Source organism: Lepidochelys kempii, chromosome 12 (assembly GCF_965140265.1).
Source record: "Lepidochelys kempii isolate rLepKem1 chromosome 12, rLepKem1.hap2, whole genome shotgun sequence".
In the NCBI taxonomy this organism is placed as follows: domain Eukaryota; kingdom Metazoa; phylum Chordata; order Testudines; family Cheloniidae; genus Lepidochelys; species Lepidochelys kempii.
The window spans coordinates 18,913,353-18,936,258 of NC_133267.1; the positions used below are offsets into that span (position 1 = coordinate 18,913,353).

The 22,906-nt window shown below is 43.6% G+C and overlaps 2 protein-coding genes across 13 annotated transcripts in view; both read right to left on the reverse strand.

The window, feature by feature from the left end:
• Positions 1 to 8,381, reverse strand: part of LOC140896254 (borealin-2-like) — a 242,415-nt gene extending 234,034 nt beyond the window's left edge. For 6 of the 9 annotated variants that reach the window (XR_012154490.1, XR_012154487.1, XR_012154486.1 and 3 more), the window contains exons 1-4: positions 8,092 to 8,260; positions 3,819 to 3,947; positions 1,066 to 1,115; positions 549 to 609 (exon numbers count right to left, since the gene is read on the reverse strand). Coding sequence is in view for 3 of the 9 variants with exons in the window: in XM_073307756.1 (XP_073163857.1) it covers positions 549 to 609; positions 1,066 to 1,115; positions 3,819 to 3,947; positions 8,092 to 8,227 (376 nt within the window). In the remaining 6 variants the exon portion in view is untranslated. Of the gene's footprint in view, positions 1 to 548; positions 610 to 1,065; positions 1,116 to 3,818; positions 3,948 to 7,295; positions 7,404 to 7,879; positions 8,042 to 8,091 lie in introns of those variants that run through there. The other 3 variants (XM_073307754.1, XM_073307755.1, XM_073307756.1) reach the window with 3 other exon arrangements.
• Positions 8,382 to 10,383: 2,002 nt separating this feature from the next.
• GPT2 (glutamic--pyruvic transaminase 2) overlaps positions 10,384 to 22,906 on the reverse strand; it is a 57,278-nt gene continuing 44,755 nt past the window's right edge. For all 4 annotated transcript variants that reach the window (XM_073307728.1, XM_073307729.1, XM_073307727.1 and 1 more), the window contains 3 exons: positions 19,594 to 19,749; positions 18,673 to 18,785; positions 10,384 to 13,324 (listed from right to left, as the gene is read on the reverse strand). In XM_073307728.1, coding sequence (XP_073163829.1) covers positions 13,234 to 13,324; positions 18,673 to 18,785; positions 19,594 to 19,749 — 360 coding nt within the window. In that variant the 3' untranslated portion in view covers positions 10,384 to 13,233. The remainder of the gene's footprint in view (positions 13,325 to 18,672; positions 18,786 to 19,593; positions 19,750 to 22,906) is intronic.

Genomic DNA, 22,906 nt, shown 5'->3' on the forward strand with positions numbered 1-22,906 from the left:
GTGCTATTTACTCCTTCTCATAACACAAGAACTAGGGGTCACCAAATGAAATTAATAGGCAGCAGGTTTAAAAAAAAAAAAAAAAGGAAGTATTTCTTCACACACACAGTCAACCTGTGGAACTCTTTGCCAAAGGATGTTGTTAAGGCCAAGGCTAACAGCGTTCAAAAAAGAACTAGGTAAGTTCATGGAGGATCAGTCCATCAATGGCTATTAGCCAGGATGGACAGGGATGGTGTCCACAGCCTCTGTATGCCAGAAGCTGGGAATGGGTGACAGGAAATAGACCACTTGATGGATTACCTGTTCTGTTCATTCCCTCTGGGGCACCTGGCGTTGGCCACTGTCGGAAGACAGGAAACTAGGCTAGATAGACCTTTAGTCTGACCCAGTATGGCTGTTCTTATGTAGGCTTTACTGTAATAAATTATACATTCAGAGTACCAAAGGGAGTCTTAATAACAATACTGCTTTTGCAGTCACTAAATTCATACCACTAATAAAAAAATAAATCAGATACTGGTAATCCATGCCATGAAATCATTCACCTCTTTTGCTGCAATTCCTCACCAGCCTGCTATTTGGAATGTCCTCTACAGAGCAGTCATTCTAGAAGATATTTAAAGAACAAAGTGAAATCTGTACAATCAGTAAATTTCCCCAAGATGCACATTTATGTTAGCTTAGTGGAGAGGGTGACTAAGTTTGTAAAGTGAAGTTTTACAACGTGTTTTCAGAGATCGTAATCTTTACCTCATGCTGGAAACTTTCAGCAAATCCATTTTCAGTCACATGCACAAGACAGGATGGGAGTGAATAACTAAACTTGAAGTTGTGGCAACAATATCTGTAAGTTACCCTAAAAGAGTCAGATACAATGTGCAGTAGTTTCACACTATTATAGGCCATTGTGTCCTGCCACGTATTTTTGTTTGGCACTTTTTTTTTTTTTTCCTTAAATTAAGCTAATAGCAAAGAATGTTCCCTTTAAAGTTCCTTTATGTTGTCAGTAAGAATTTAAAATTTTCCATATTTAAAGTTCTGCTACAATTTACAAACACTTACCGCTACAACAGCAGCAGCTACAACAGCAGCTTCCTCTCCTCCTTGCAGGTCTGTTACACAAGGGGAAAAAAAAAACAAACATACATACCCTGTTTACAGTAACTACTATTTGCTTAACTGGATCGGGGTGGGCAAACTTTTTGGCTCAAGGGCCACATCTGGATATGGAAATTGTATGACAAACCATGAATGCTCATGAAATTGGGGGTTGGGTGCAGGCTCTGGGGTATGGCCAGAAATGAGGTTCACGGTGTGGGAGGGGGCTCTGGGCTGGGGCAGGGAGGAAGGCTTCAGCTGGGGATGCAGGAGGTTACTCTGGCCTGCGTCGGAGGGGTTTGGAGGGGGACCAGGGCTGGGGAAGGGGGTTGGGGCACAGGAGGGGGCCAGGGGCGCAGGCTCCGGGCGGCGCTTACCTCAAGCGGCTCCCAGAAGCAGCAGCAGCAGCAGCATGTTCCCCCTCTGGCTCCTATGCAGAGGCATGGCCAGCTGACTCAGCATGCTGCCCTGTCCACACGCACCACCCCTGCAGCTCCCATTGGCCGCAGTCTCCAGCCATTGGGAGCTGCATGGGCAGCGCTTGGGGCAGGGGCAGTGTGCAGAGATCCCTGGCTTCCCCTATGTGTAGGAGCTAGAGGGGGGACATGTTGCTGCTTCTGGAAGCCGTGCAGAGTGGGGCAAGCCCCCAACCCTGCTCCCCGGCTGGAGTGGGGCAAGCCCTGGATCCTGCTCCCCAGCAGGAGCTCGAGGGCTGGATTAAAATGTCTGGTGAGCTGGATGCGGCCCCTGGGCCGTAGTTTGCCCACACCTGTTCTAGATGAAGGCGAGAGCCTGGAAGAGAACAAGTTATGCAGCTGGGGAGAAAGCTGTGATGCACCACTGATGCAAGAAATTGACCTTGATTGGGTTGGTATGTCATTTGTACAATTTCAAGCCCGAAAAGAGAGTTTTAGGGCTTGTCTTGATGGAGAGAATGCACAGCAAGCTGGGGTGTGAATCTACAGAGCATTAACATTCCATGCCCTAACCATCCATGTGGACCTTGCTGCTACTTTGGAGTAGGTCAAAGTGCATCTGGGAACTTATGGTGCAGATCAACAGGGTCCACATGGACAGTTAGTGTGCGGAAAGCTTGTGCACTGTAGATTTACACCCCAATATGTCATACACTAATTCAATATCTGGACAAGCCCTTCATTTCATAATTCCTTCAATTCTGAAGGCCAACAGCTCAGATACCAGCTTTCCCCACTATTCTAGGGTACTGATACCTCTAAAGGAGCTACGTATATTCTCACAAAACATGGTTTGTAACTGAAAGAAAAGGGAAGGAAAGTTTACATTTAAGGCACTAGTCACAGTTGTAACTACTTTAGACTGGGATTTTAGCAGAAGCTAGGCATCCAGATCCACTTTGATTAACCTTAGATTCCGTAAGCATATCCTGATTTGGTCCCATATGAGAGTTTCACTTGGGAAGAGAACACTCTGAAACCTGTCACTTGGGAAGAGAAACTTCTGAAACCAATATTCCTATAGCAGCAAATTACTGCTGCTGTCTATCACAGATGGAATTGATTCTATTATTTCATAAGTAGAAGTTGGAATCAAAACCGTCTTAAGCCTAGTTACTTACATGGTGAGAAGATTTGATAGTACAGGGCTCTATTGCTTGGAGTCTTTAAATCTAGACAAAGTGTCTTTCTAATATATAGAAGCTCACACAGAAGTTCTAGGTTTGATGCGGGAGTTTTTGGGTGAAGTTCTATGGCCTGTTTTATACAGGTCAGACTAGCTGATCAGAATAATAATTTCTAGTCTTTATGTATGATTGCATCACAATTAAAATGTAATAAATTAACTCAATCAAGGAAGTAGCTATCAAAAAGTAATAAGCAAATAACAGTCTACTCAGCAGTTCTCAAACTTCAGCAACCTGAGGACCCCCATTTTGATATAAAAATTTTCAGGGACCCTCAAGCTCCTCCACTCAGCCTCAGGCCCCACCCCTTCCCCCCAGGCCCCACTGCACCTCTTCCCACCCCCCACTCACTCCATCCCCCCTCCCTGTGTTGTTTGCGCTCCCCTACGCTCACTCACTTTCACCAGGCTGGGGCAGGGGGTTGGTGTGTAGGAGGGGGTGAGTGGTGCGGGCTCCAGCCAGGCAGCGCTTACCTCACGTTGCTCCCAAAAGTGACCAGCACATCTCTCTGACAGCGGTTACTTAGCAGGGGGGTCAGGGGGTCTCCAAACACTACCCCTGCCTGCAGGCACTGCCCCTGCAGCTCCCATTGGCTGCAGTTCGCCAATAGGAGCTGCAGAGTCAGCACTCGGGATGGGAGCAGCGCACGGAGACCCTCTGGCCCTCCCTCAGGGGCCGCAGTGACATGCCGGCTGCTTCCGGGAGCGGCACAGAGCCAGGGCAGGAAGGGAGCCTGCCTTGCCCCCACTGCGCCTCTGGACTTTTGGCGCCTAAAATCTCCCGGTTTCGCTTCAGTAGCCTCTGGGAGATACAGCAGTTCCCCAGTGTGCAGGTGCTGGGAGGGAGGGAGAGGAGTTGAGGGAGGAAGGAAAGGGGAGGTGTAGACGAGCAGGGCCCACAGAAGCCCTGGAGTACCGTTGGGGACCCCGAGAGGTCCACGAACCCATTTGAGAAACTGGTTTACAGGGAGGTTTAGCGCTACCCTTAAGACATGAAAGTAGATGGAATGCATGCTTATAGATAGCATGGATAATGCTAAGAAAACCACACTTACTAAGCAAGTCTTTTCTTTTCATTTTTCTGACAGCAACGGGCATCTTCAGTAACTCCACTCTAAAAGCTTTCTCAGCTGTTTGCATAAGTGAATCAATTTCTTTCTTCATTTCTTGAAGATTGTCTTTGGCTTCAAATAAAAAAAAACAAACAGACCTGTTGCTCAGTGTACAATACACTTCCAAGTGCATTAATAGTTTGCCTGTTGGGTAGTACCTTTGTTCCAGTTAAAGAGTTAAGATCATGTATTTACAGGGGTCAGTCAGTTTGACTAGAAGTTCAGCTTAATTCAAAAAGAAAAGGAGTACTTGTGGCACCTTAGAGACTAACCAATTTATTTGAGCATAAGCTTTCGTGAGCTACAGCTCACTTCATCAGATGCATACTGTGGAAACTGCAGAAGACATTATATACACAGAGACCATGAAACAATACCTTCTCCCACCCCACTCTCCTGCTGGTAAAAGCCCATCCAAAGTGACCACTCTCTTTACAATGTATATGAAAATCAAGGTGGGCAATTTCCAGCACAAATCCAGGTTCTCACCCCCCCCAAAACACACACACACACAAACTCACTCTCCTGCTGGTAATAGCTTATCCAAAGTGACCTTACACTCTCCTTACAATGTGTAGGATAATCAAGGTGGGCCATTTCCAGCATAAATCCAAGTTTAACCAGAACGTCTGGGGGGGGCGGGGTAGGAAAAAACAAGGGAAAATAGGCTACCTTGCATAATGACTTAGCCACTCCCAGTCTCTATTTAAGCCTAAATTAATAGTATCCAATTTGCAAATGAATTCCAATTCAGCAGTTTCTCGCTGGAGTCTGGATTTGAAGTTTTTTTGTTGTAAGATAGCGACCTTCATGTTTGTAATTGCGTGACCAGAGAGATTGAAGTGTTCTCTGACTGGTTTATGAATGTTATAATTCTTGACCATTTATTCTTTTACGTAGAGACTGCCCAGTTTGACCAATGTACATGGCAGAGGGGCATTGCTGGCACATGATGGCATATATCACATTGGTGGATGTGCAGGTGAACGAGCCTCTGATAGTGTGGCTGATGTTATTAGGCCCTGCGATGGTGTCCCCTGAATAGATATGTGGGCACAGTTGGCAACGGGCTTTGTTGCAAGGATAGGTTCCTAGGTTAGTGGTTCTGTTGTGTGGTATGTGGTTGTTGGTGAGTATTTGCTTCAGTTTGGGGGGCTGTCTGTAGGCAAGGACTGGTCTGTCTCCCAAGATTTGTGAGAGTGTTGGGTCATCCTTCAGGATAGGTTGGAGATCCTTAATAATGCGTTGGAGAGGTTTTAGTTGGGGGCTGAAGGTGACGGCTAGTGGCGTTCTGTTATTTTCTTTGTTAGGCCTGTCTTGTAGTAGGTGACTTCTGGGAACTCTTCTGGCTCTATCAATCTGTTTCTTCACTTCCGCAGGTGGGTATTGTAGTTGTAAGAATGCTTGATAGAGATCTTGTAAGTGTTTGTCTCAGTCTACATAGCCAGACAATCCTGCTGTCAGGGTGCCAATGCCTGAGATGATGGGGCGCCCAGGATTTCCAGGTTTATGGATCTTGGGTAGCAGATAGAATATCCCAGGTCAGGGTTCCAGGGGTGTGTCTGTGCGGATTTGATCTTGTGCTTTTTCAGGAAGTTTCTTGAGCAAATGCTGTAGTTGCTTTTGGTAACTCTCAGTGGGATCAGAGGGTAATGGCTTGTAGAAAGTGGTGTTGGAGAGCTGCCGAGCAGCCTCTTGTTCATATTCCGAGCTATTCATGATGACAGCAGCACCTCCTTTGTCAGCCTTTTTGATTATGATGTCAGAGTTGTTTCTGAGGCTGTGGATGGCATTGTGTTCTGCACGGCTGAGGTTATGGGGCAAGTGATGCTGCTTTTCCACAATTTCAGCCCGTGCACGTCGGCGGAGGCAGTCTATGTAGAAGTCCAGTCTGCTGTTTCGACCTTCAGGAGGAGTCCACCTAGAATCCTTCTTTTTGTAATGTTGGTAGGGAGGCCTCTGTGGATTAGTATGTTGTTCAGAGGTATTTTGGAAATATTCCTTGAGTCGGAGACGTCGAAAATAGGATTCTAGGTCACCACAGAACTGTATCATGTTCGTGGGGGTGGAAGGGCAGAAGAAGAGGCCCCAAGATAGGACAGCTGCTTCTGCTGGGCTGAGAATATAGCTGGATAGGTTAACAATATTGCTGGGTGGGTTGAGGGAACCATTGTTGTGGCCCCTTGTAGCATGCAGATTTTAAGTTATGCAATGCTACATGTTCCTAGTATCTGACTGGCCTCAAACTGGTAAACAATTCAACGTTTTAAAACTAGCATTATCCTTATTGAGGTACTTATATGTCCTCATCACCTTAGTCGTCAAGTGTCTCACCACTATTAATTAAGCCTCAGGACACTCCTGGAAAATATGGAAAGCCATCCCATTTTTACAGATAGATGAGAGAAGGATAGATTATCCAGTTTGCCCAAGGTTACAAAGCCATTAGCCATTAAGTGGAGGGAAGGAAAGAGACTGCATAAAATTAAGTTTAACAACATTTTAGGTAAATAAAGTGTATTTCTTTATTTAAAGAGAGTGATGATAAAGCTATTATTACCTGCATACGAGTTAGCAAACCAATTTGTAGCGTCACACCTAGTAGGAAAAGTCTAAGGGTTGATTTTTCAAAGGTGCTGAACAAATCTATGGTTGTTTAGCAACTTAAACTAGTAGTTTGGCCTCTTTTGAAGGCTATTGTTCAATGGTGGTTAGTCATTAAGTGCCTTGACAGGCAGTTTATAATATCAAATGTTAACATTTAGTAAGTTGTGCATTTGCCAAAGCTATATTTCTTTATCCTTGTATTGCATGCCGTTTGAATTGCCAGACTGATCTGATCAAATGTAGACTTCAGTAGCCATTTCCCATTAGTTTCAGTGCAGATGGTCAGTAAATATTAGAAGGCCTCTGTTGATTTTACTGGAATAGTTCCAAGAAGTCTAGTTCAACTAATTTCATTAGAAATCCTTAGACCATAATAAGTCAGCTTGTTGCCTCTGATAACATCAAGCTTACATATCAGGACTGAAAAAAGAAAAGAAGTACTTGTGGCACCTTAGTGACTAACCAATTTATTTGAGCATAAGCTTTCGGGAGGCACAGCTCACTTCATCACACAGCTGCTACTCTGAAACATATCAGGACTGATGTCACATGTATGTTTTTTTTTAACTAGACATGAATTATGTAGTTAGAAATCAAATGTAAATACATGTATTTATTCGTTCTGCAGACAATAGTCATCCCAATAGAAGTTGTACAGGGTAGTTCTGTGCCCCAATGCTTAAGTTGAAAGTGCAGATGGAAAGTTTCCACATTCATAAGAACATGAACAGACCCATGAATTCTACGAAGATGCTAACTCCCTTTATCTACATCCTGTTTGCACAAATCCAAACTTTATCTACTAGTGCTCACATGTTTGTTCATTTTTTAAAAATGAATGCGTTTCCATTTGTCATTGTGTCTTTCTTTCAAGTGTTTCGCCATTTCCGCTTTTAAGGCATCAGCCTTAGTGAACGAAATCTAGGAAGGGATTGTAAAGAAAACAAACCAAACATTTAAGTCGTATTTTCTAACTGGAAGTTGTGCTGTTGTTCTCAGCTACCTGCCTCCTTTTCTAGCGGAGGATAGGAAGTGGGCCACTCTGTACTAATACAACGGGCAGCGCCCACCACAAGAGCAAGGATGCACTTGCTCAGTGTGATCAATATCCCCCTTCCTCCCTCACGCTACCAATTAACTGGCATCAGTCACCGTGACGGTCCCTCACAGCGCCCACCTCACCATGCGGAGCGGGCCGAGGCCGGCGCCCCCCCGAGTAACGCTGCTCAGGGGAAGCCACTTGCTCCGGTTTGGCCCTGCAGCGGGAGGGATCGGATTTGACCCGATACCCAGGAAGGCGAATCGTCTGGCCAGCAGCGGTAGCCCCAGACCCTGGGCCAGCCCTCGCGTGGCGGGAGAGCGGCCTCCCGCCGAGCCCGCTCCGCACGGAGACTCACCTGCCGACCGCCCCGGGCTGAGGCCCCAGAGACAGCGGGCGGGACGGGAGAGAGGAAGATGCGCGGGCCTGGAACGGAGAAGGCCCAGCAGCCACCACCCCGGCCTCGGCCCCCCTCCCGAGTGGCTGGCTGGGGACAGCCCCCCCCAAGCTGCCCGTTCTCCGGCCAGAGCCTCCGCGCGGGGAGGGGCCCGGCCCGGGGCAGCGCCTCACCCTGCTGGTTGAAGCCCCTGAGGAAGAGGCTGATCCGCTGGTCCTTCTGCTCCTGGGTCAGCGCGCCCCGCTCTGTCTCCACACCGGAGTCGGCGCTGCGCTTCTTGCCCGCGGCAAGGTACTTCTTCGGCGGCATGGCTGAGCGAGCGAGAGCCGCAACCTCCGCTCCGCTCCTGCCGGCCCGGGTAGCGCTTATAGCCGCGGGGCTCCCCCTCCTCCGCCGCGGGGGCAGCGGCCGGAGCCGCCCCCGCAGGGCTCCACACGGCCTGGGCCGAGAGCAGGGGTCACACCGGAGAGCGCCCCCTGCCTGGGCCGAGAGGAGGGGGTCACACCGGGGGGCGCCCCCTGCCTGGGCCGAGAGGAGGGGGGTCACACCGGGGAGCGCCCCCTGCCTGGGCCGAGAGGAGGGGGTCACACCGGGGAGCGCCCCCTGCCTGGGCCGAGAGGAGGGGGTCACACCGGGGGGCGCCCCCTGCCTGGGCCGAGAGGAGGGGGGTCACACCGGGGAGCGCCCCCTGCCTGGGCCGAGAGGAGGGGGGTCACACCGGAGAGCGCCCCCTGCCTGGGCCGAGAGGAGGGGGTCACACCGGGGAGCGCCCCCTGCCTGGGCCGAGAGCAGGGGTCACACCGGAGAGCGCCCCCTGCCTGGGCCGAGAGGAGGGGGGTCACACCGGGGGGCGCCCCCTGCCTGGGCCGAGAGGAGGGGGTCACACCGGGGGGCGCCCCCTGCCTGGGCCGAGAGGAGGGGGTCACACCGGGGGGCGCCCCCTGCCTGGGCCGAGAGGAGGGGGGTCACACCGGGGAGCGCCCCCTGCCTGGGCCGAGAGGAGGGGGTCACACCGGGGGGCGCCCCCTGCCTGGGCCGAGAGGAGGGGGGTCACACCGGGGGGCGCCCCCTGCCTGGGCCGAGAGGAGGGGGGTCACACCGGGGAGCGCCCCCTGCCTGGGCCGAGAGGAGGGGGTCACACCGGGGAGCGCCCCCTGTCTGGGCCGAGAGGAGGGGGTCACACCGGGGGGCGCCCCCTGCCTGGGCCGAGAGGAGGGGGTCACACCGGGGGGCGCCCCCTGCCTGGGCCGAGAGGAGGGGGTCACACTGGGGGGCGCCCCCTGCCTGGGCCGAGAGGAGGGGGGCACTCTGGGATTCTACCCACCTCCCCAGGGCTAGGAGGGATAAACCCACCTCACCTTCATTTTTTAATCAGAAAACATAATAATGTAAAGAAGAGTGTGTGATTGGGCACTTGTTCATTTAAAATTATGAGTTTGGGTGTCCAGGCAATGATACCATTAATACATTTGTTTACCTAATTCTTTTGCCAGACTTTTCCCTCCTACCCTCTTTGACTTAATATCAGCTTACAAACATAGACTTCAAACTGCAGAAATAAGGGCACCTTCTTCTTTATTCAGCAATAAGAATAAAGGAAGATAAGTAATTGTTTTGGTTTAGGAGACTGGAGTATACCATGATATTAACAGCTTGGTCCTACACTCTTTGGAGCAGGGATTTAGAAAGGAATCCATTTAAAGGGCTGGCTGGCTGGATTTCCTTCTCATGCACTGGGTCTATCTCATTGTACTACATGATCAAGGCAGAGAACTTTTTCTGTCTTTTACAGCATATAGTTCATTTGTAAGTGGTACTAGGATGACTCATCTCTTTAACTGATGGTTTAAATGGCTTATTCAGTAAATCATTCATTAGGATCAGGATGGTATTAAGCTAAATCCACTACAAACAGATGATAAACACAATTCCTGCTCCAAAAGCCCTTGCCACATTTCCCTGAAGAGCTTCTATAGATGATGATAGGCAAGGACTTTGTAGCTTGCTGGCTTACATGTAGGTATTTAGGGAAATAAGGGCTAGCTTTTTGCTTAAGTAGCACATTTAGATTCCTCTTCCAACTTGCAAGGATCTAGCCCCCTTTTCTTCTTTGGCTCCAGGAACAGCTCTGGAGATTAACTGCTGCTCTCAGTTTCATATGTAGTATAATGCAGCCCAGGTCTTGTATTTCAAAAAGATACTTAAGGGTTTTTTAAAATTAATTATTGTATAGATTTCTTTTCTTCTATCAATGGGCTGAATTTTGCTTCCTGCCAATTGACTTCAGTACTATCTTCTGACATCAGCCCCCTTCAATTTTGAATTAATTCTTAATTAAGGCCATCTACAGCATGGGAAAGAGGGAACTCTGCTAACAGAAGTTTGACAAGTGTACTGAATGATGTATCTGAGGAAGTATGAAATCAACCATACATTATGTTGATCAAATTATTTATTATTGTGAGAGACCACGGAGTTAATAAATATTTCACCATACAAACTGGACATTTGGTTTCAAACAACCCAGAAGATTAAATACTACCACATCTTTGACATCTATTTTATTGTTCTGAAATCTTTGATACATCTAAGTTAATCTAAGTACAGTATTAAGGAGCACCTGTAGGTAAATGAAACCTAGAAACATGCATTAAAAGATAGAGATGGTCTGTTAAACATTGAAGACAATGAAAATGTAAGTCTTTGTTTCTCAGTTTTTCAGTTATGTCCCACAAAAACGTACCTGCATACTGTAGCTTGCCACAGTACATACTAATATTGTGGATGAACAGTAGAAAGCCCTAACCCTTCTCTAGGAGATACATCAAAACAAATGTTCTCCCTTGCAATGTCAGAAACATAAAAGGCACCATCATATAATGTTTAGAAAACTAAAATTAGGTCACTATCCTAGATTTAAAATTTACCTATAAGGATTGCTGCTCTGACTGGGGGGAAAAAAGCAGCTTTCAACATGCATATAGAATGTCTCTCGTATGTTGTAAACCTTGGACTGTTTTCAGGAATATCAGGTGTAAACACAAGGTAAATATAAAATCTATTGGTTTGTTAGACTACAAATACTACCCCATGAAAAAAAGCTGCTGTTACAAAAGTGTAAAAAAATATACTAACTTCCATTATTAGATTGTAGAATTTTCAAACTACATGTCCGTTATGGCAGCCACTTCCAAGCAGTGAGCCCCAAACCAGATTTGACTTGGGGACTAATTTCAACAGCAAGAAAAAATGTAATTACTTGGATAATTTTTTATTTAAATGTGAATGTTTTGACCTCTTATTACATTTTTTTACTTTTAAATTTCTGTAGTTATATTAGTGCTTATGAAAGATGCCAAATGAAGCGTTCTGTTTATCTATGGGTGGCAGCAACACGAGCTTTTCCAGACTACCCTCCCAGTGAGATACAACTGATGAGATGAGACCCATCTCTTCAAAGTTAAAAGTTTAGTTCAGTCTCCAGGCCTCCATGATAACACTACTCCCCAGTGTCCCGTTTTCAGTTGAGGTTGTGTTTTGGATATCTGTCCACTAGCAATTGAAAGGAAGTCACTGATTAATTCCCTATAGGGCATCCTTTTGATATTTTCATAGTTTCTAACTGCAGTCTGTTCCAGTTGATGCTGTTGTAAGAGATGTGGCCAATAATCATCTTTATCCTTAACACACTAGACTGCCGCATCCTTTTATCCAATGTGTTAATTCACTAGTCCCTGTACTTGAATCAACTCCCAAGATTTTAACTTCCTTATTAGCACCACATGCTGAGCCAGGTATTACTAACAAAATAATGTCAGTAAACAAACAAGATTTCTAATTTATTTCTAAAGAATAAGATCTAAGTTAATATGTGAATAAATGAGATGCTGTCGCTAAACAGTGATCTGCACAAACTACTCAGACAAAACTTGATGAAGTTACTTGGTATCTCCGTGATTGGTAGTGGGAGTTTTCAGTTCTGTGTTTGTGCTGGAAAAAGGTGCCAAATTGACAGCCTACCTCGAGACTAAATTTTTTTGTTCCTCCACAAAATAAGAATGGCACAGGTGGTACAAGCATCTATACAATACCTTATCCTGTTCTGGAAGAGCCCTCTCGAATTCAGAGTGCCCAATCCTGCATGTCCATTTGGCCGTTAACCTCCCTGCCAAGAATGCCATACATAGTAGTTTGTGCAATACAGTCACTTTCACTGGGAACAAGACTGAAATCACCAATTAATTTCCTTTAAGCTACATACAAACATTTGTCTGATGGAAGCATCTTTCAGTCTTTACAGAGTTGGGCTAGATTCAAACCAGTAACCAGAAAAGCGAAAGACTCTTCTCCCATAACTAATATCCTAATCATCAAGTTCCAAAGAATCATTCTCAGAGGATCAAGAGGTGCTGCAATTTTAAGTTTTTGTGTTGGACCTTATTATTTTTAAGCCTTAACAGTGTTCACATTTGCTTTGAAGTTGGTTGCTTGTAATAATCAATATACACAAATGGCATATATGAACAGGAGACTCCTCAGCTTTTCTATATTTTTAACAAAGTGGTTATGAGATGAAAAGCTCAATGCTATTGTTCTCTCGTACTAGTCTACTCTAGCTTGAATTGTGTGTGGATAAACTAGTTTGTGGTCATAATTCACTGAGTTTCAATTTCTTAAGACTCTAAACACATCATATGTACTATCTCTGCCCTCAGAACTGCCTGTCTCCACTCAGATTTTATTTAGAAATAATGTAAAGTTCAGATGCAATAGAACTTAGTCACACAAAATAATCTGCCAGAGATTTTTATGAACATTCTAACAACTGCCAGTTTGATCAGATGTGGGTAACACTTTATACTCAAACAATAATAAATCAACCACACCCAGAATATAGATTTTAGGATTTTTTTGGGGTAAAATCTCAAACAGGAAATGGATGTTTCTGAGCAAATATATTGGCCATCTGCATTTCTGCTTTGTAGAAGACGATATCAATAGTTTTCATACGTGACTTTCCTCCATAACCAATTAGGCCAGAAGCGTAAGTCAAGAATATAAACTTCCAATCAAGGCACAAAATAGTCTACTAGACTCTCTCTTCACCTTCCCTCTTCATGTTCCCCCTCCAACCCACCTCTGTATAGCAATATCTCCCACACCAGACATTAGGTTTAATTGTTCAGGTAAGTGTAAGTTTTACCCACATATGGGCTCTATCTATTGTAAATGCAGTTAACTAGATGAACAGCCCATTCTCAGCACATATTGTTCATTTTTTGCATTTGCTTTGGGGGGGGAAGTCTGCATCTCTTTCATGCATATTCTTCAAGAAACTGTATGTGGAAGTCTTTCACTTTCTCCAGCACAATCTTCAGCTTCTCTACTGGAGGGAGAATGGTCATTCTGGGAAAGAGAAGAAACACTATTGCAAAACAATTGATAAGATACATTGTAATAAACATTAAAGAAATGGAAACCAGAAACAGACACCCCAACCCCCCCAGAGATATATTTCCCAAACGGTGCACAGAAAGTAGAACTTTTAACTTCCTGCAACCTGCTTTTAAAAAGATTCCCTTATTTTCTGAATTTATGTTACAGCTACAGTTACTGTACACAGAACACCTGGTTTTGATTAACCTGTGTATTAAAATTCAGGGGCTTGTCATCTCAGTTTTTTTAAATAGAGCAAAACCTCATTAAGTGCCGCCTCCAATAGACAGTCTACTTTTCATTTGTGAATCTTAACTTCTGGAAAGAGACTACAAAAATTACATTGTGGGGTACTATGTTTATTATTTTAACGTTTCTGTATCAAGCTTGTTCAGTTTACATGTGAAATGTGTTTTTTCTAACAGCCAGCCCTGCAAACTCAGCTATCTGCAAGTGGAGTTGGTTCCTTCCAGCTCTTGTATTCTCACCAGTAAAAAAATTCTACAAAACAAATTCTGCTCTCAGTTACACAGGTACAACTGTGACACTTGCCAGGTTTATGAGTAACCCCGGACACCTGCCCTTAGAATGAGGAAACTTTGTCTGTACCTGCCAGGGCTGATTCTCCCAGCCATAGGCAACACAAGCACTCCCCTCTCAGTCCACCTGGGCTCTGCTGTCCCTCATCCAGGCTAGCGATAGCCACAATCTAACCCCTGAGTCGTCAGAACGTCCCTGTATAATGTCCAGCCCCTTATCCACTGGACTCTCATAGAATGACCAGATCCTTTGTTCCCACAGGAACAGCACATCACAGCTTACTAGTTACACCTCAGATCACAGCTCCACTTAACTCACAGCACTTAGATTTGTTTATAGAGAATGCAAGTTAATGTATGTAACACAGAGATTCATAGGATAGTAAAAACAGAAATATTAGAAACAAAGGGTTACATATAAAACAAAATCATAACACAAATTCTAAAGCTTAAACTCAGCTAACAAGCTGTCTTCTTGTCTATCGAGATAAAAAAGGAGCACTTAAAGATGATAAAATCATTGCGGAGAAACTAAATGAATTCTTTGCTTCAGTCTTCACGGCTGACGATGTTAGGAAGATTCCCAAACCTGAGCCATCTTTTGTAGGTGACAAATCTGAGGAATTGTCACAGATTGAAGTGTCATTAGAGGAGGTTTTGGAATTAACTGATAAACTTAACAGTAACAAGTCACCGGGACCAGATTGCATTCACCCAAGACTTCTGAAAAAACTCAAATGTGAAATTGCAAAACTATTAACTATGGTTTGTAACCTGTCCTTTAAATCAGGACAATTTAAATCAGGTAAATTCTGTACCCAATGACTGGAAGATAACTGATGTAACGCCAATATTTACAAAGGGCTCTAGAGTTGATCTCGGCAATTACAGACCGGTAAATCTAATGTCCGTACCGGGCAAATCAGTTGAAACAACAGTAAATAATAAAATTGTCAGACACATAGAAGAACATAAATTGTTGGGCAAAAGTCAACATGGTTTCTGTAAAGGGAAATCATGTCTTACTAATCTATTAGAGTTCTCTGAAGGGGTCAACAAACATGTGGACAAGGGGGATCCAGTGGACATAGTGTACTTAGATTCCCAGAAAGCCTTTGACAAAGTCCCTCACCAAAGGCTCTTACGTAAATTAAGTTGTCATGGGATAAGAGGGAAGATCCTTTCATGGATTGAGAACTGGTTAAAAGACAGGGAACAAAGGGTAGGAATAAATGCTAAATTTTCAGAATGGAGAGGTGGTGTTGCCCAAGGGTCAGTCCTAGGACCAATCCTATTCAACTTATTCATAAATGATCTGGAAAAAGGGGTAAACAGTGAGGTGGCAGTTTGCAGATGATACTAAACTGCTCAAAATAGTTAAGACCAAAGCAGACTGTGAAGCACTTCAAAAAGATCTCACAAAACTAAGTGATTGGGCAACAAAATGGCAAATGAAATTTAATGTGGATAAATGTAAAGTAAAGCACATTGGAAAAAAATAACCCCAACTAGACATACAATATGATGGGGGCTAATTTAGCTACAACTAATCAGGAAAGAATAACCCCAACTAGACATACAATATGATGGGGGCTAATTTAGCTACAACTAATCAGGAAAGAAATCTTGGAGTCATTGTGGATAGTTCTCTGAAGATGTCCGTGCAGTGGCAGTCAAAAAAGCAAACAGAATGTTAGGAATCATTAAAAAGGGGACAGAGAATAAGACGGAGAATATCTTATTGCCCTTATATAAATCCATGATATGCCCACATCTTGAATACTGCATATAGATGTGGTCTCCTCATCTCAAAAAAGATATACTGGCATTAGAAAAGGTTCAGAGAAGGGCAACTAAAATGATTAGGGGTTTAGAATGGGTCCCATATGAGGAGAGATAAAGAGACTAGGACTTTTCATCGTGGAAAAGAGGAGACTAAGGGAGGATATGATAGAGGTATATAAAATCATGAGTGGTGTGGAGAAAGTGAAGAAGGAAAAGTTATTTACTTGTTCCCATAATATAAGAACTAGGGGCCATCAAATGAAATTAATGGGCAGCAGATTTAAAACAAATAAAAGGAAGTTCTTCACACAGCGCACAGTCAACCTGTGGAACTCCTTGCCTGAGGAGATTGTGAAGGCTAGGACTATAACAGGATTTAAAAGAGAACTAGATAAATTCATAAAAAGAATAGGAGTACTTGTGGCACCTTAGAGTCTAACAAATTTATTACAGCATAAGCTTTCGTGGGCTATAGCCCACTTCATCAGATGCATAGAATGGAACATATAGTAAGAAGATACATATATATATACAGATAAGTTGGAAATTGCCATACAAACTGTAAGAGACTAATTAGTTAAGATGAGCTATTATCAGCAGGAGAAAAAAACTTTTGTAGTGATAATCAAGATGACCCAAAAAGAAAAGGAGGACTTGTGGCACCTTAGAGACTAACCAATTTATTTGAGCATGAGCTTTCGTGAGCTACAGCTCACTTCATCGGATGCATTGAGCTGTAGCTCACGAAAGCTCATGCTCAAATAAATTGGTTAGTCTCTAAGGTGCCACAAGTCCTCCTTTTCTTTTTGCGAATACAGACTAACATGGCTGTTACTCTGAAACCTGTCAAGATGACCCATTTAGACAGTTGACAAGAAGGTGTGAGGATACTTAACTTAGGGAAATAGACCCAGCCACTCCCAGTCTCTATTCAAACTCAAGTTAATGGTATCTAGTTTGCATATTAATTCAAGCTCAGCAGTTTCTCCTTGGAGTCTGTCTTTGAAGCTTTTCTGTTGCAAAATTGCCACCCTTACATCTTTTACTGAAAGAAAAGGAATACTTGTGGCACCTTAGAGACTAACCAATTTATTAGAGCATAAGCTTTCGTGAGCTACAGCTCACTTCCTCAGAAAGCTTATGCTCTAATAAATTGGTTAGTCTCTAAGGTGCCACAAGTACTCCTTTTCTTTTTGCGAATACAGACTAACACGGCTGTTACTCTGAAACCATCTTTTACTGAGTGGCCAGAGAGGTTGAAGTGTTCGCCTACCGGTTTTTGAATGTTATGATTCCTGATGTCAGGTTTGTGTCCATTTATTCTTTTGCATAGAGACTGCATAAATTCATGGAGGTTAAGCCCATTAATGGCTATTATCCAGGATGGGTAAGGAATGGTGTTCCTAGCCTCTGTTTGTCAGAGGGTGGAGAAGGATGGCAGGCAAGAGATAACTTGATCATTACCTGTTAGGTTCACTCTCTCTGGGGCACCTGGCATTAGCCACTGTGGGCAGACAGGATACTGGGCTGGATACTGGGCTTTGGTCTGACTCCGTATGGCCATTCGGTCTGACCCAGTATGGCCATTCTTATGTCTATTATGGTACTGCTTACCCCAACTCCCTCTCACAGTGTTTTTCAACCAGCATGGCTGAGACTCTCCTTTCATGAGATCAAGCCTGCTGGCAACTTGTCTCCCCCAACACATCTTTCTGCACCCCTAGATATACTAGCCCAGTCTTTTGTTCTTCACCTCTAAAACAGGGTCCTCTCATCCCCCACTGTTTATCTCTTTCTGTTAATTTGCCTTCTGAAGTCCCAGCAATCTCTTCATTAGCATTTGACTCAGTATGCAAATAGACTTCTATTGTAAGACATACAATACACAATGATCAGCTAAGGAGATAAGTGTCTCCCATCTCCTGTTTGGTGGAATCTGTCTCAAGGCATGCTACACTTCTGGGTGACCTGCCTTTAACTAAAAGGCCTTACAAATATAGTTTCCAATATATATTCACACATACATTTCACTAAGATTATGACCACAGGCTTTCAGTAGAAATTTTACATGACACTCTTTGACAAACTAGAATGTAAATACCAGACCTAGGGGATAACTGTAACCCTTATGCACTCCTGTGCCATATGTTTGACATCATGAGATCCTTGGGTCACAGCAACCCTATTGTTTTCATGGGCTTCCACAGGTATAATGAAGGGCAAAATTTGGCCCTGCAATTGGAATTCAGTTAACAGTTTTGTTGGAGCCAGGCAAGTCAAAATACAATCCAGCTCATTTTCCCCGTTATACTAATTATGCAATACTAACAAAGGTCTGGATTCTACAACACTTACATTCAGCAACACCGTATTCCCCAAGTAGTCCCCAAAAGATAACTATACTTCTTGCAGAGTAAGGTGCTGCTTAGTGCAAGTATTAGCGGCAGTCAGGCCCAAAAATAGCTAAAAAAACCCCACACCTTATTTCATTAAAGTGAGCACACATTACTCAAGGTACACAGGAACTGCAACCGTTGAGTGAGGTGGTGCAATTTTCACTATCACTTTTCAGTATAGAGCCATACCGTAAGATAACCATTTTAAAAGTAGACCATGGTTTCAGCAGAATTAAAGATCACTTCTTCTAAGAACCAGTATTTTCTGATCCCTTGAGGGTTCATTTAGATACCTCACTGTGCTCTGTTCTGTATATTTGGAACTGATGTCAGCAAATTGGGGAAATACTGTATGAAGCCGAATGACATGGCAAAAACCAGTCCTACTGTTCTAGATATAATTATTAGCTACATAGAGTATGCCCGAGAAAAAAAAAAGAGGCTGGTGTCACAAACAATGTGAATTAGTCCAAGTCTGTTTTTATACCATGGACATGCCATAAGAACTCTAACAGTTTTATTTATTTAGTAAAGAGAAAGATTCTAACAACTGGATTCTTATAATACGCTGTAATTTGCTATTAAATAGATACTGCACCTGAAGTGGTAACTTCCTTCTCTTTGGCCAAATCCACTGCCAGGTACAACACAGATTCCAGTTTCTTCCAAAAGTTTCATACAGTAGAACAAGTCAGGGGCCATTTTATGAGCCTGAGAAAAGAGACTGAATTTTTGGAGTAATTTTTCATCTCCAGATCATAACATGAAATCATAATGCAAAAAATACAGTTTTATGGTCATTTTTCTTTCCAAACGTTTCTCCTGCACTTTCATTTTCTTCACTACATGGATGCACAGCAACTCCCGTTGGTGGTGACATGGATCCACTCCACACTGTAGGCTCTCAATCAGTCCAGCTCAACAGAACAGAATTAGCCAGTCGCTCTGTCTTTACGTAACTACTCCCTTCTTTGATTGACTGAGACATAGAAACTTCTCGCAACAGAGTTTTTTGGTGTTCTAAACCCAATTTCACTGAAGTGTCTAACAGATTAAAGGTATTAAAAATATTTGATGAATTAACTCCTACATGCCTATCCTTACAATATTGCCCAGAGCACAAATAATTAGACATTCCTACTGGATTTTCCCAAAACATCTGCTGAGTAGTAAATCACCTGAATAATAATTTGGAGGAAGTTCTTATATTTTAAGTTAGTCAAATCAACATGCCCAGTCTATATACTACGTCATTCAGAGGCATTATTTCAGCTCATAAAATTCACAAAGGACCCCACTTTTGGTCTCAGTAACACAGGTATAACTGAGCCCCAATCAGAAATGAACTGGAAAATGAAAGGACTGCCTGCCACTTGTTTATTAGTGATATAATCTCTTAGCAATTGCCAGTCTTTGTTTGTAGCTGGAAAGCACTTGTTCTACTCCAGGGCATAAAATTCCCTCATGGATAACAACCAATAACAATGTGGGGAGGTTAGACGGACAATGGCTGACTGACCTTTGCTGCCTCAATGGCTTTGGAAGGGATAAATATCCTTGGGAAGGCATACATAGCTCCTTGAAGTGGATTGCAGTGAATTCCTGGCACTTTATTAAACATGTCTTCTGTTAGCTTGGCTTTTTGGGCAAGATTGTCCAAAACAGACTCCTTTTCCTGTTGAAAAGAAAAGGAGGGGAGGGAGAATAGAAAACAGTTGAATTTCTCCTTAGATGATGAATTGTAGGTTGGTTCAATAGTTTTGCAGTTGGTAAAACAAAATGTTTCCTTACATTCACTCCTTACTAGGTAAGAGGTAAATAGAATATATCAAAGATTAGCAATAACACTCCTTACTAGGTAAGAGGTAAATAGAATATATCAAAGATTAGCAATAACAAATACCCAAGACAAATGGCAATGGACCAAAAGTGATGTCAATCATAATGCAACAGTCACTCACTAGTCAAATCTAAGTCTTCCATTTTAAATACCCTCTGCTGGAAGATGACAAAAGGCATATATTTCCTGTAACACTGGTGTAACACTGAATGCAAACCCAAAGGTTTAACATTGTTCTGGTCTTGGCAAGTTTTGTGACTTGCAGTTTTTTCCCCCACTGAATAAGATCATTGTAATTTCAGTGCCTTTTCTGCAGACGTGTGCTATACAATCAAAGTGCCCCTGTTATGCTGGATCATATTAAAGAAGTTCTGTATTAAAATCACAAATGAGTTTTGTTAGGATGTAGATATTCAGGCCTCTCTGCAAAGGCCTGTACTTTAAGAATTGAGGTGTATTCTTATCACTTGGCTAGTTCTAGAGGTATAAAAGAAAGAATCAAAATCACTGTCTGCTGGTGTAAGGGCCTTCTCTTACTGTGACAGTCTGAGGCCCTGTTCTTAGGCTAAGGCCTTTGGCTAAGCAGCAGAGGAAGCCATAAGTGTGGGGGGGGGGCGGAGGGTGAGAAAACCTGGATTTGTGCTGGAAATGGCCCAACTTGATGATCACTTTAGATAAGCTATTACCAGCAGGAGAGTGGGGTGGGGGGAGATATTGTTTCATGGTCTCTGTGTATATATAATGTCTTCTGCAGTTTCCACAGTATGCATCCGATGAAGTGAGCTGTAGCTCACGAAAGCTCATGCTCAAATAAATTGGTTAGTCTCTAAGGTGCCACAAGTACTCCTTTTCTATAAGCTGGGAAGCGACCGGTCACCTCCTCACATTCCAGACTAGTCACATTGAAATAAGGTGCTATTGGGCTTTTAGGAATATAATCCTGTCCTGATAGTGCCTATCACCTCCAGAGAAAGGGAAGTGCCTAGAAAACGTAAAAGGAAACTTAGTTTGATAGCATCCTGTCTGGCAAGAACCCACTTATCAATAGCTGGGATGTGAAATCCTAACTTCTGTATTGTTTTGTCATTATAGTTCCCACTTTGCTATTGTTTGTCTGTATAATCTCTGTCTGGTTCTGTGATTGTTCCTGTCTGCTGTATAATTCATTTTGCTGGGTGTAAACTAATTAAGGTGGTGGGATATAATTGGTTACATAATCATGTTACAATATGTTAGGATTGGTTAGTTAAATTTCAGGAAAATGATTGGTTAAGGTATAGCAAAGCAGAACTCAAGTTTTACTATATAGCCTGCAGTCAATCAGGAAGTGAGTGGGTGGGTGTGGGAGATGGGAACAGGGAATGGGGGTGGGGAAATTGGAATCATATTTTGCTAAAGAGGGGAAATGGGGGTAAGGAAATTGCAATCATGTTTTGCTAAAGGGGGAAATGGGAACAGGGAATGGGGGTAAGGAAATTGGAATAATGTTTGGCTAAGGGCAGGAATGGGAACAGGGACACAGGTGTAAGGCTCTGTGGTGTCAGAGCTGGGAAGGAGGATACTAAGGAAGGAAACTGGAATAATGCTTGCTGGAAGTTCACCCCAATAAACATCGAATTGTTTGCACCTTTGGATTTCGGGTATTGTTGCTCTCTGTTCATGCGAGAAGGACCAGGGAAGTAAGCGGGTGAAGGAATAAGCCCCCTAACAAGTTTGATTCCCCATAGTTTAAATTCCAGGGTATTACTAATTAAGAGCTCTCTTGGGTTTTGGTCTCGTATTTTTACTGTTTCTCTCCCTCTCTGTGTGAAACTTTCAAGCTGTTAATTGTGTTAGTACATCCTAAGACAGAGTCTGTTCTCAAAGCAATACTTTGTAACAACTATTCACACAGAGAAAGACTCAAAGGGATACTTTGTAACAACAGAAACAGCACACAGAGACTCCTTGCCGTTTTGTTGTATTCATCTCGCTTTGTTAACAATTGTGATTAAAATAGAGATAGAGGATGTATGTGGATGGATGCTTGGTGTGGATAATAAATGAATGATCAGGGAGGTGCCAGCCTAAGAATCCAGTGTCCATCCGGCCGAAGAAGGCGTCAAGTGGAAACAACCAGAGGACCCCCGAGGGCAGACTGGAATCCACCCAACAGCCTCAAGAATGGGAGAACCAAAGAACAAGATAACATCTGGCAGCATGGAGCCGTCAGGAATGTGCCATCTGCTGATTGATTCAGCAACAGCATGATGAAGCAATTCCTATAGATTGGCATAGGAATAAATTCCTATAAAAATGGACTCTAGAAACTGAGAACTTTGGGGTCTGATTCTGCAAAGCAACTTCCAGGAGCATCAGATGAGCATCTGACAAGGCCCTTCTCCCTCCTCGTGTCCAGGCCACCTGGCCAGTGACTTGGCACGAGCAACTCTAAGGCTGGTAACTATGATAACAACCTTGCAGAACCTGTGTGTGTGTGTGAATGAATATGAAATTGAATGGCATGTTATAGCTATAACTAACTGCTGACTATGATTCTTTCTGTATTCATAATAAATGTGGCATTTTGCCTTATTCCCTTTAATAAGATCCTGCTGGTTTTTATTTAATTGGTATAACACCCCAAACTGCTGGAACGGAGCTTCTGCGGTTCTGTGGCCAAGAGGAAGTTCTGCATGTGTAACAAAGCCGATGCCAAGTCACTGCTGCAGACACTACCCTTGAAAGGCCCTGAATTCAAGTGGGAGGCCTAGTCCACAGGCTGTGTGTAGAGGGGAGATGGTATCATTTTTAAGGAAGTACATTTCTGAATTTAGCATTTGTGAAAGGTTCTGGAACAATGGTTCTAGAACAACATTCCTGGAATTCTCTATTTAACCACAGAATAGGTACAGCAGGTCAGCCTTCTCAAATTGTATTTTCAATATGCCTCAAGCTTGACTTGGCAGGACCAATTTCCAGGGATGAGAGAGTAGTTCAGTCTCCATACTCA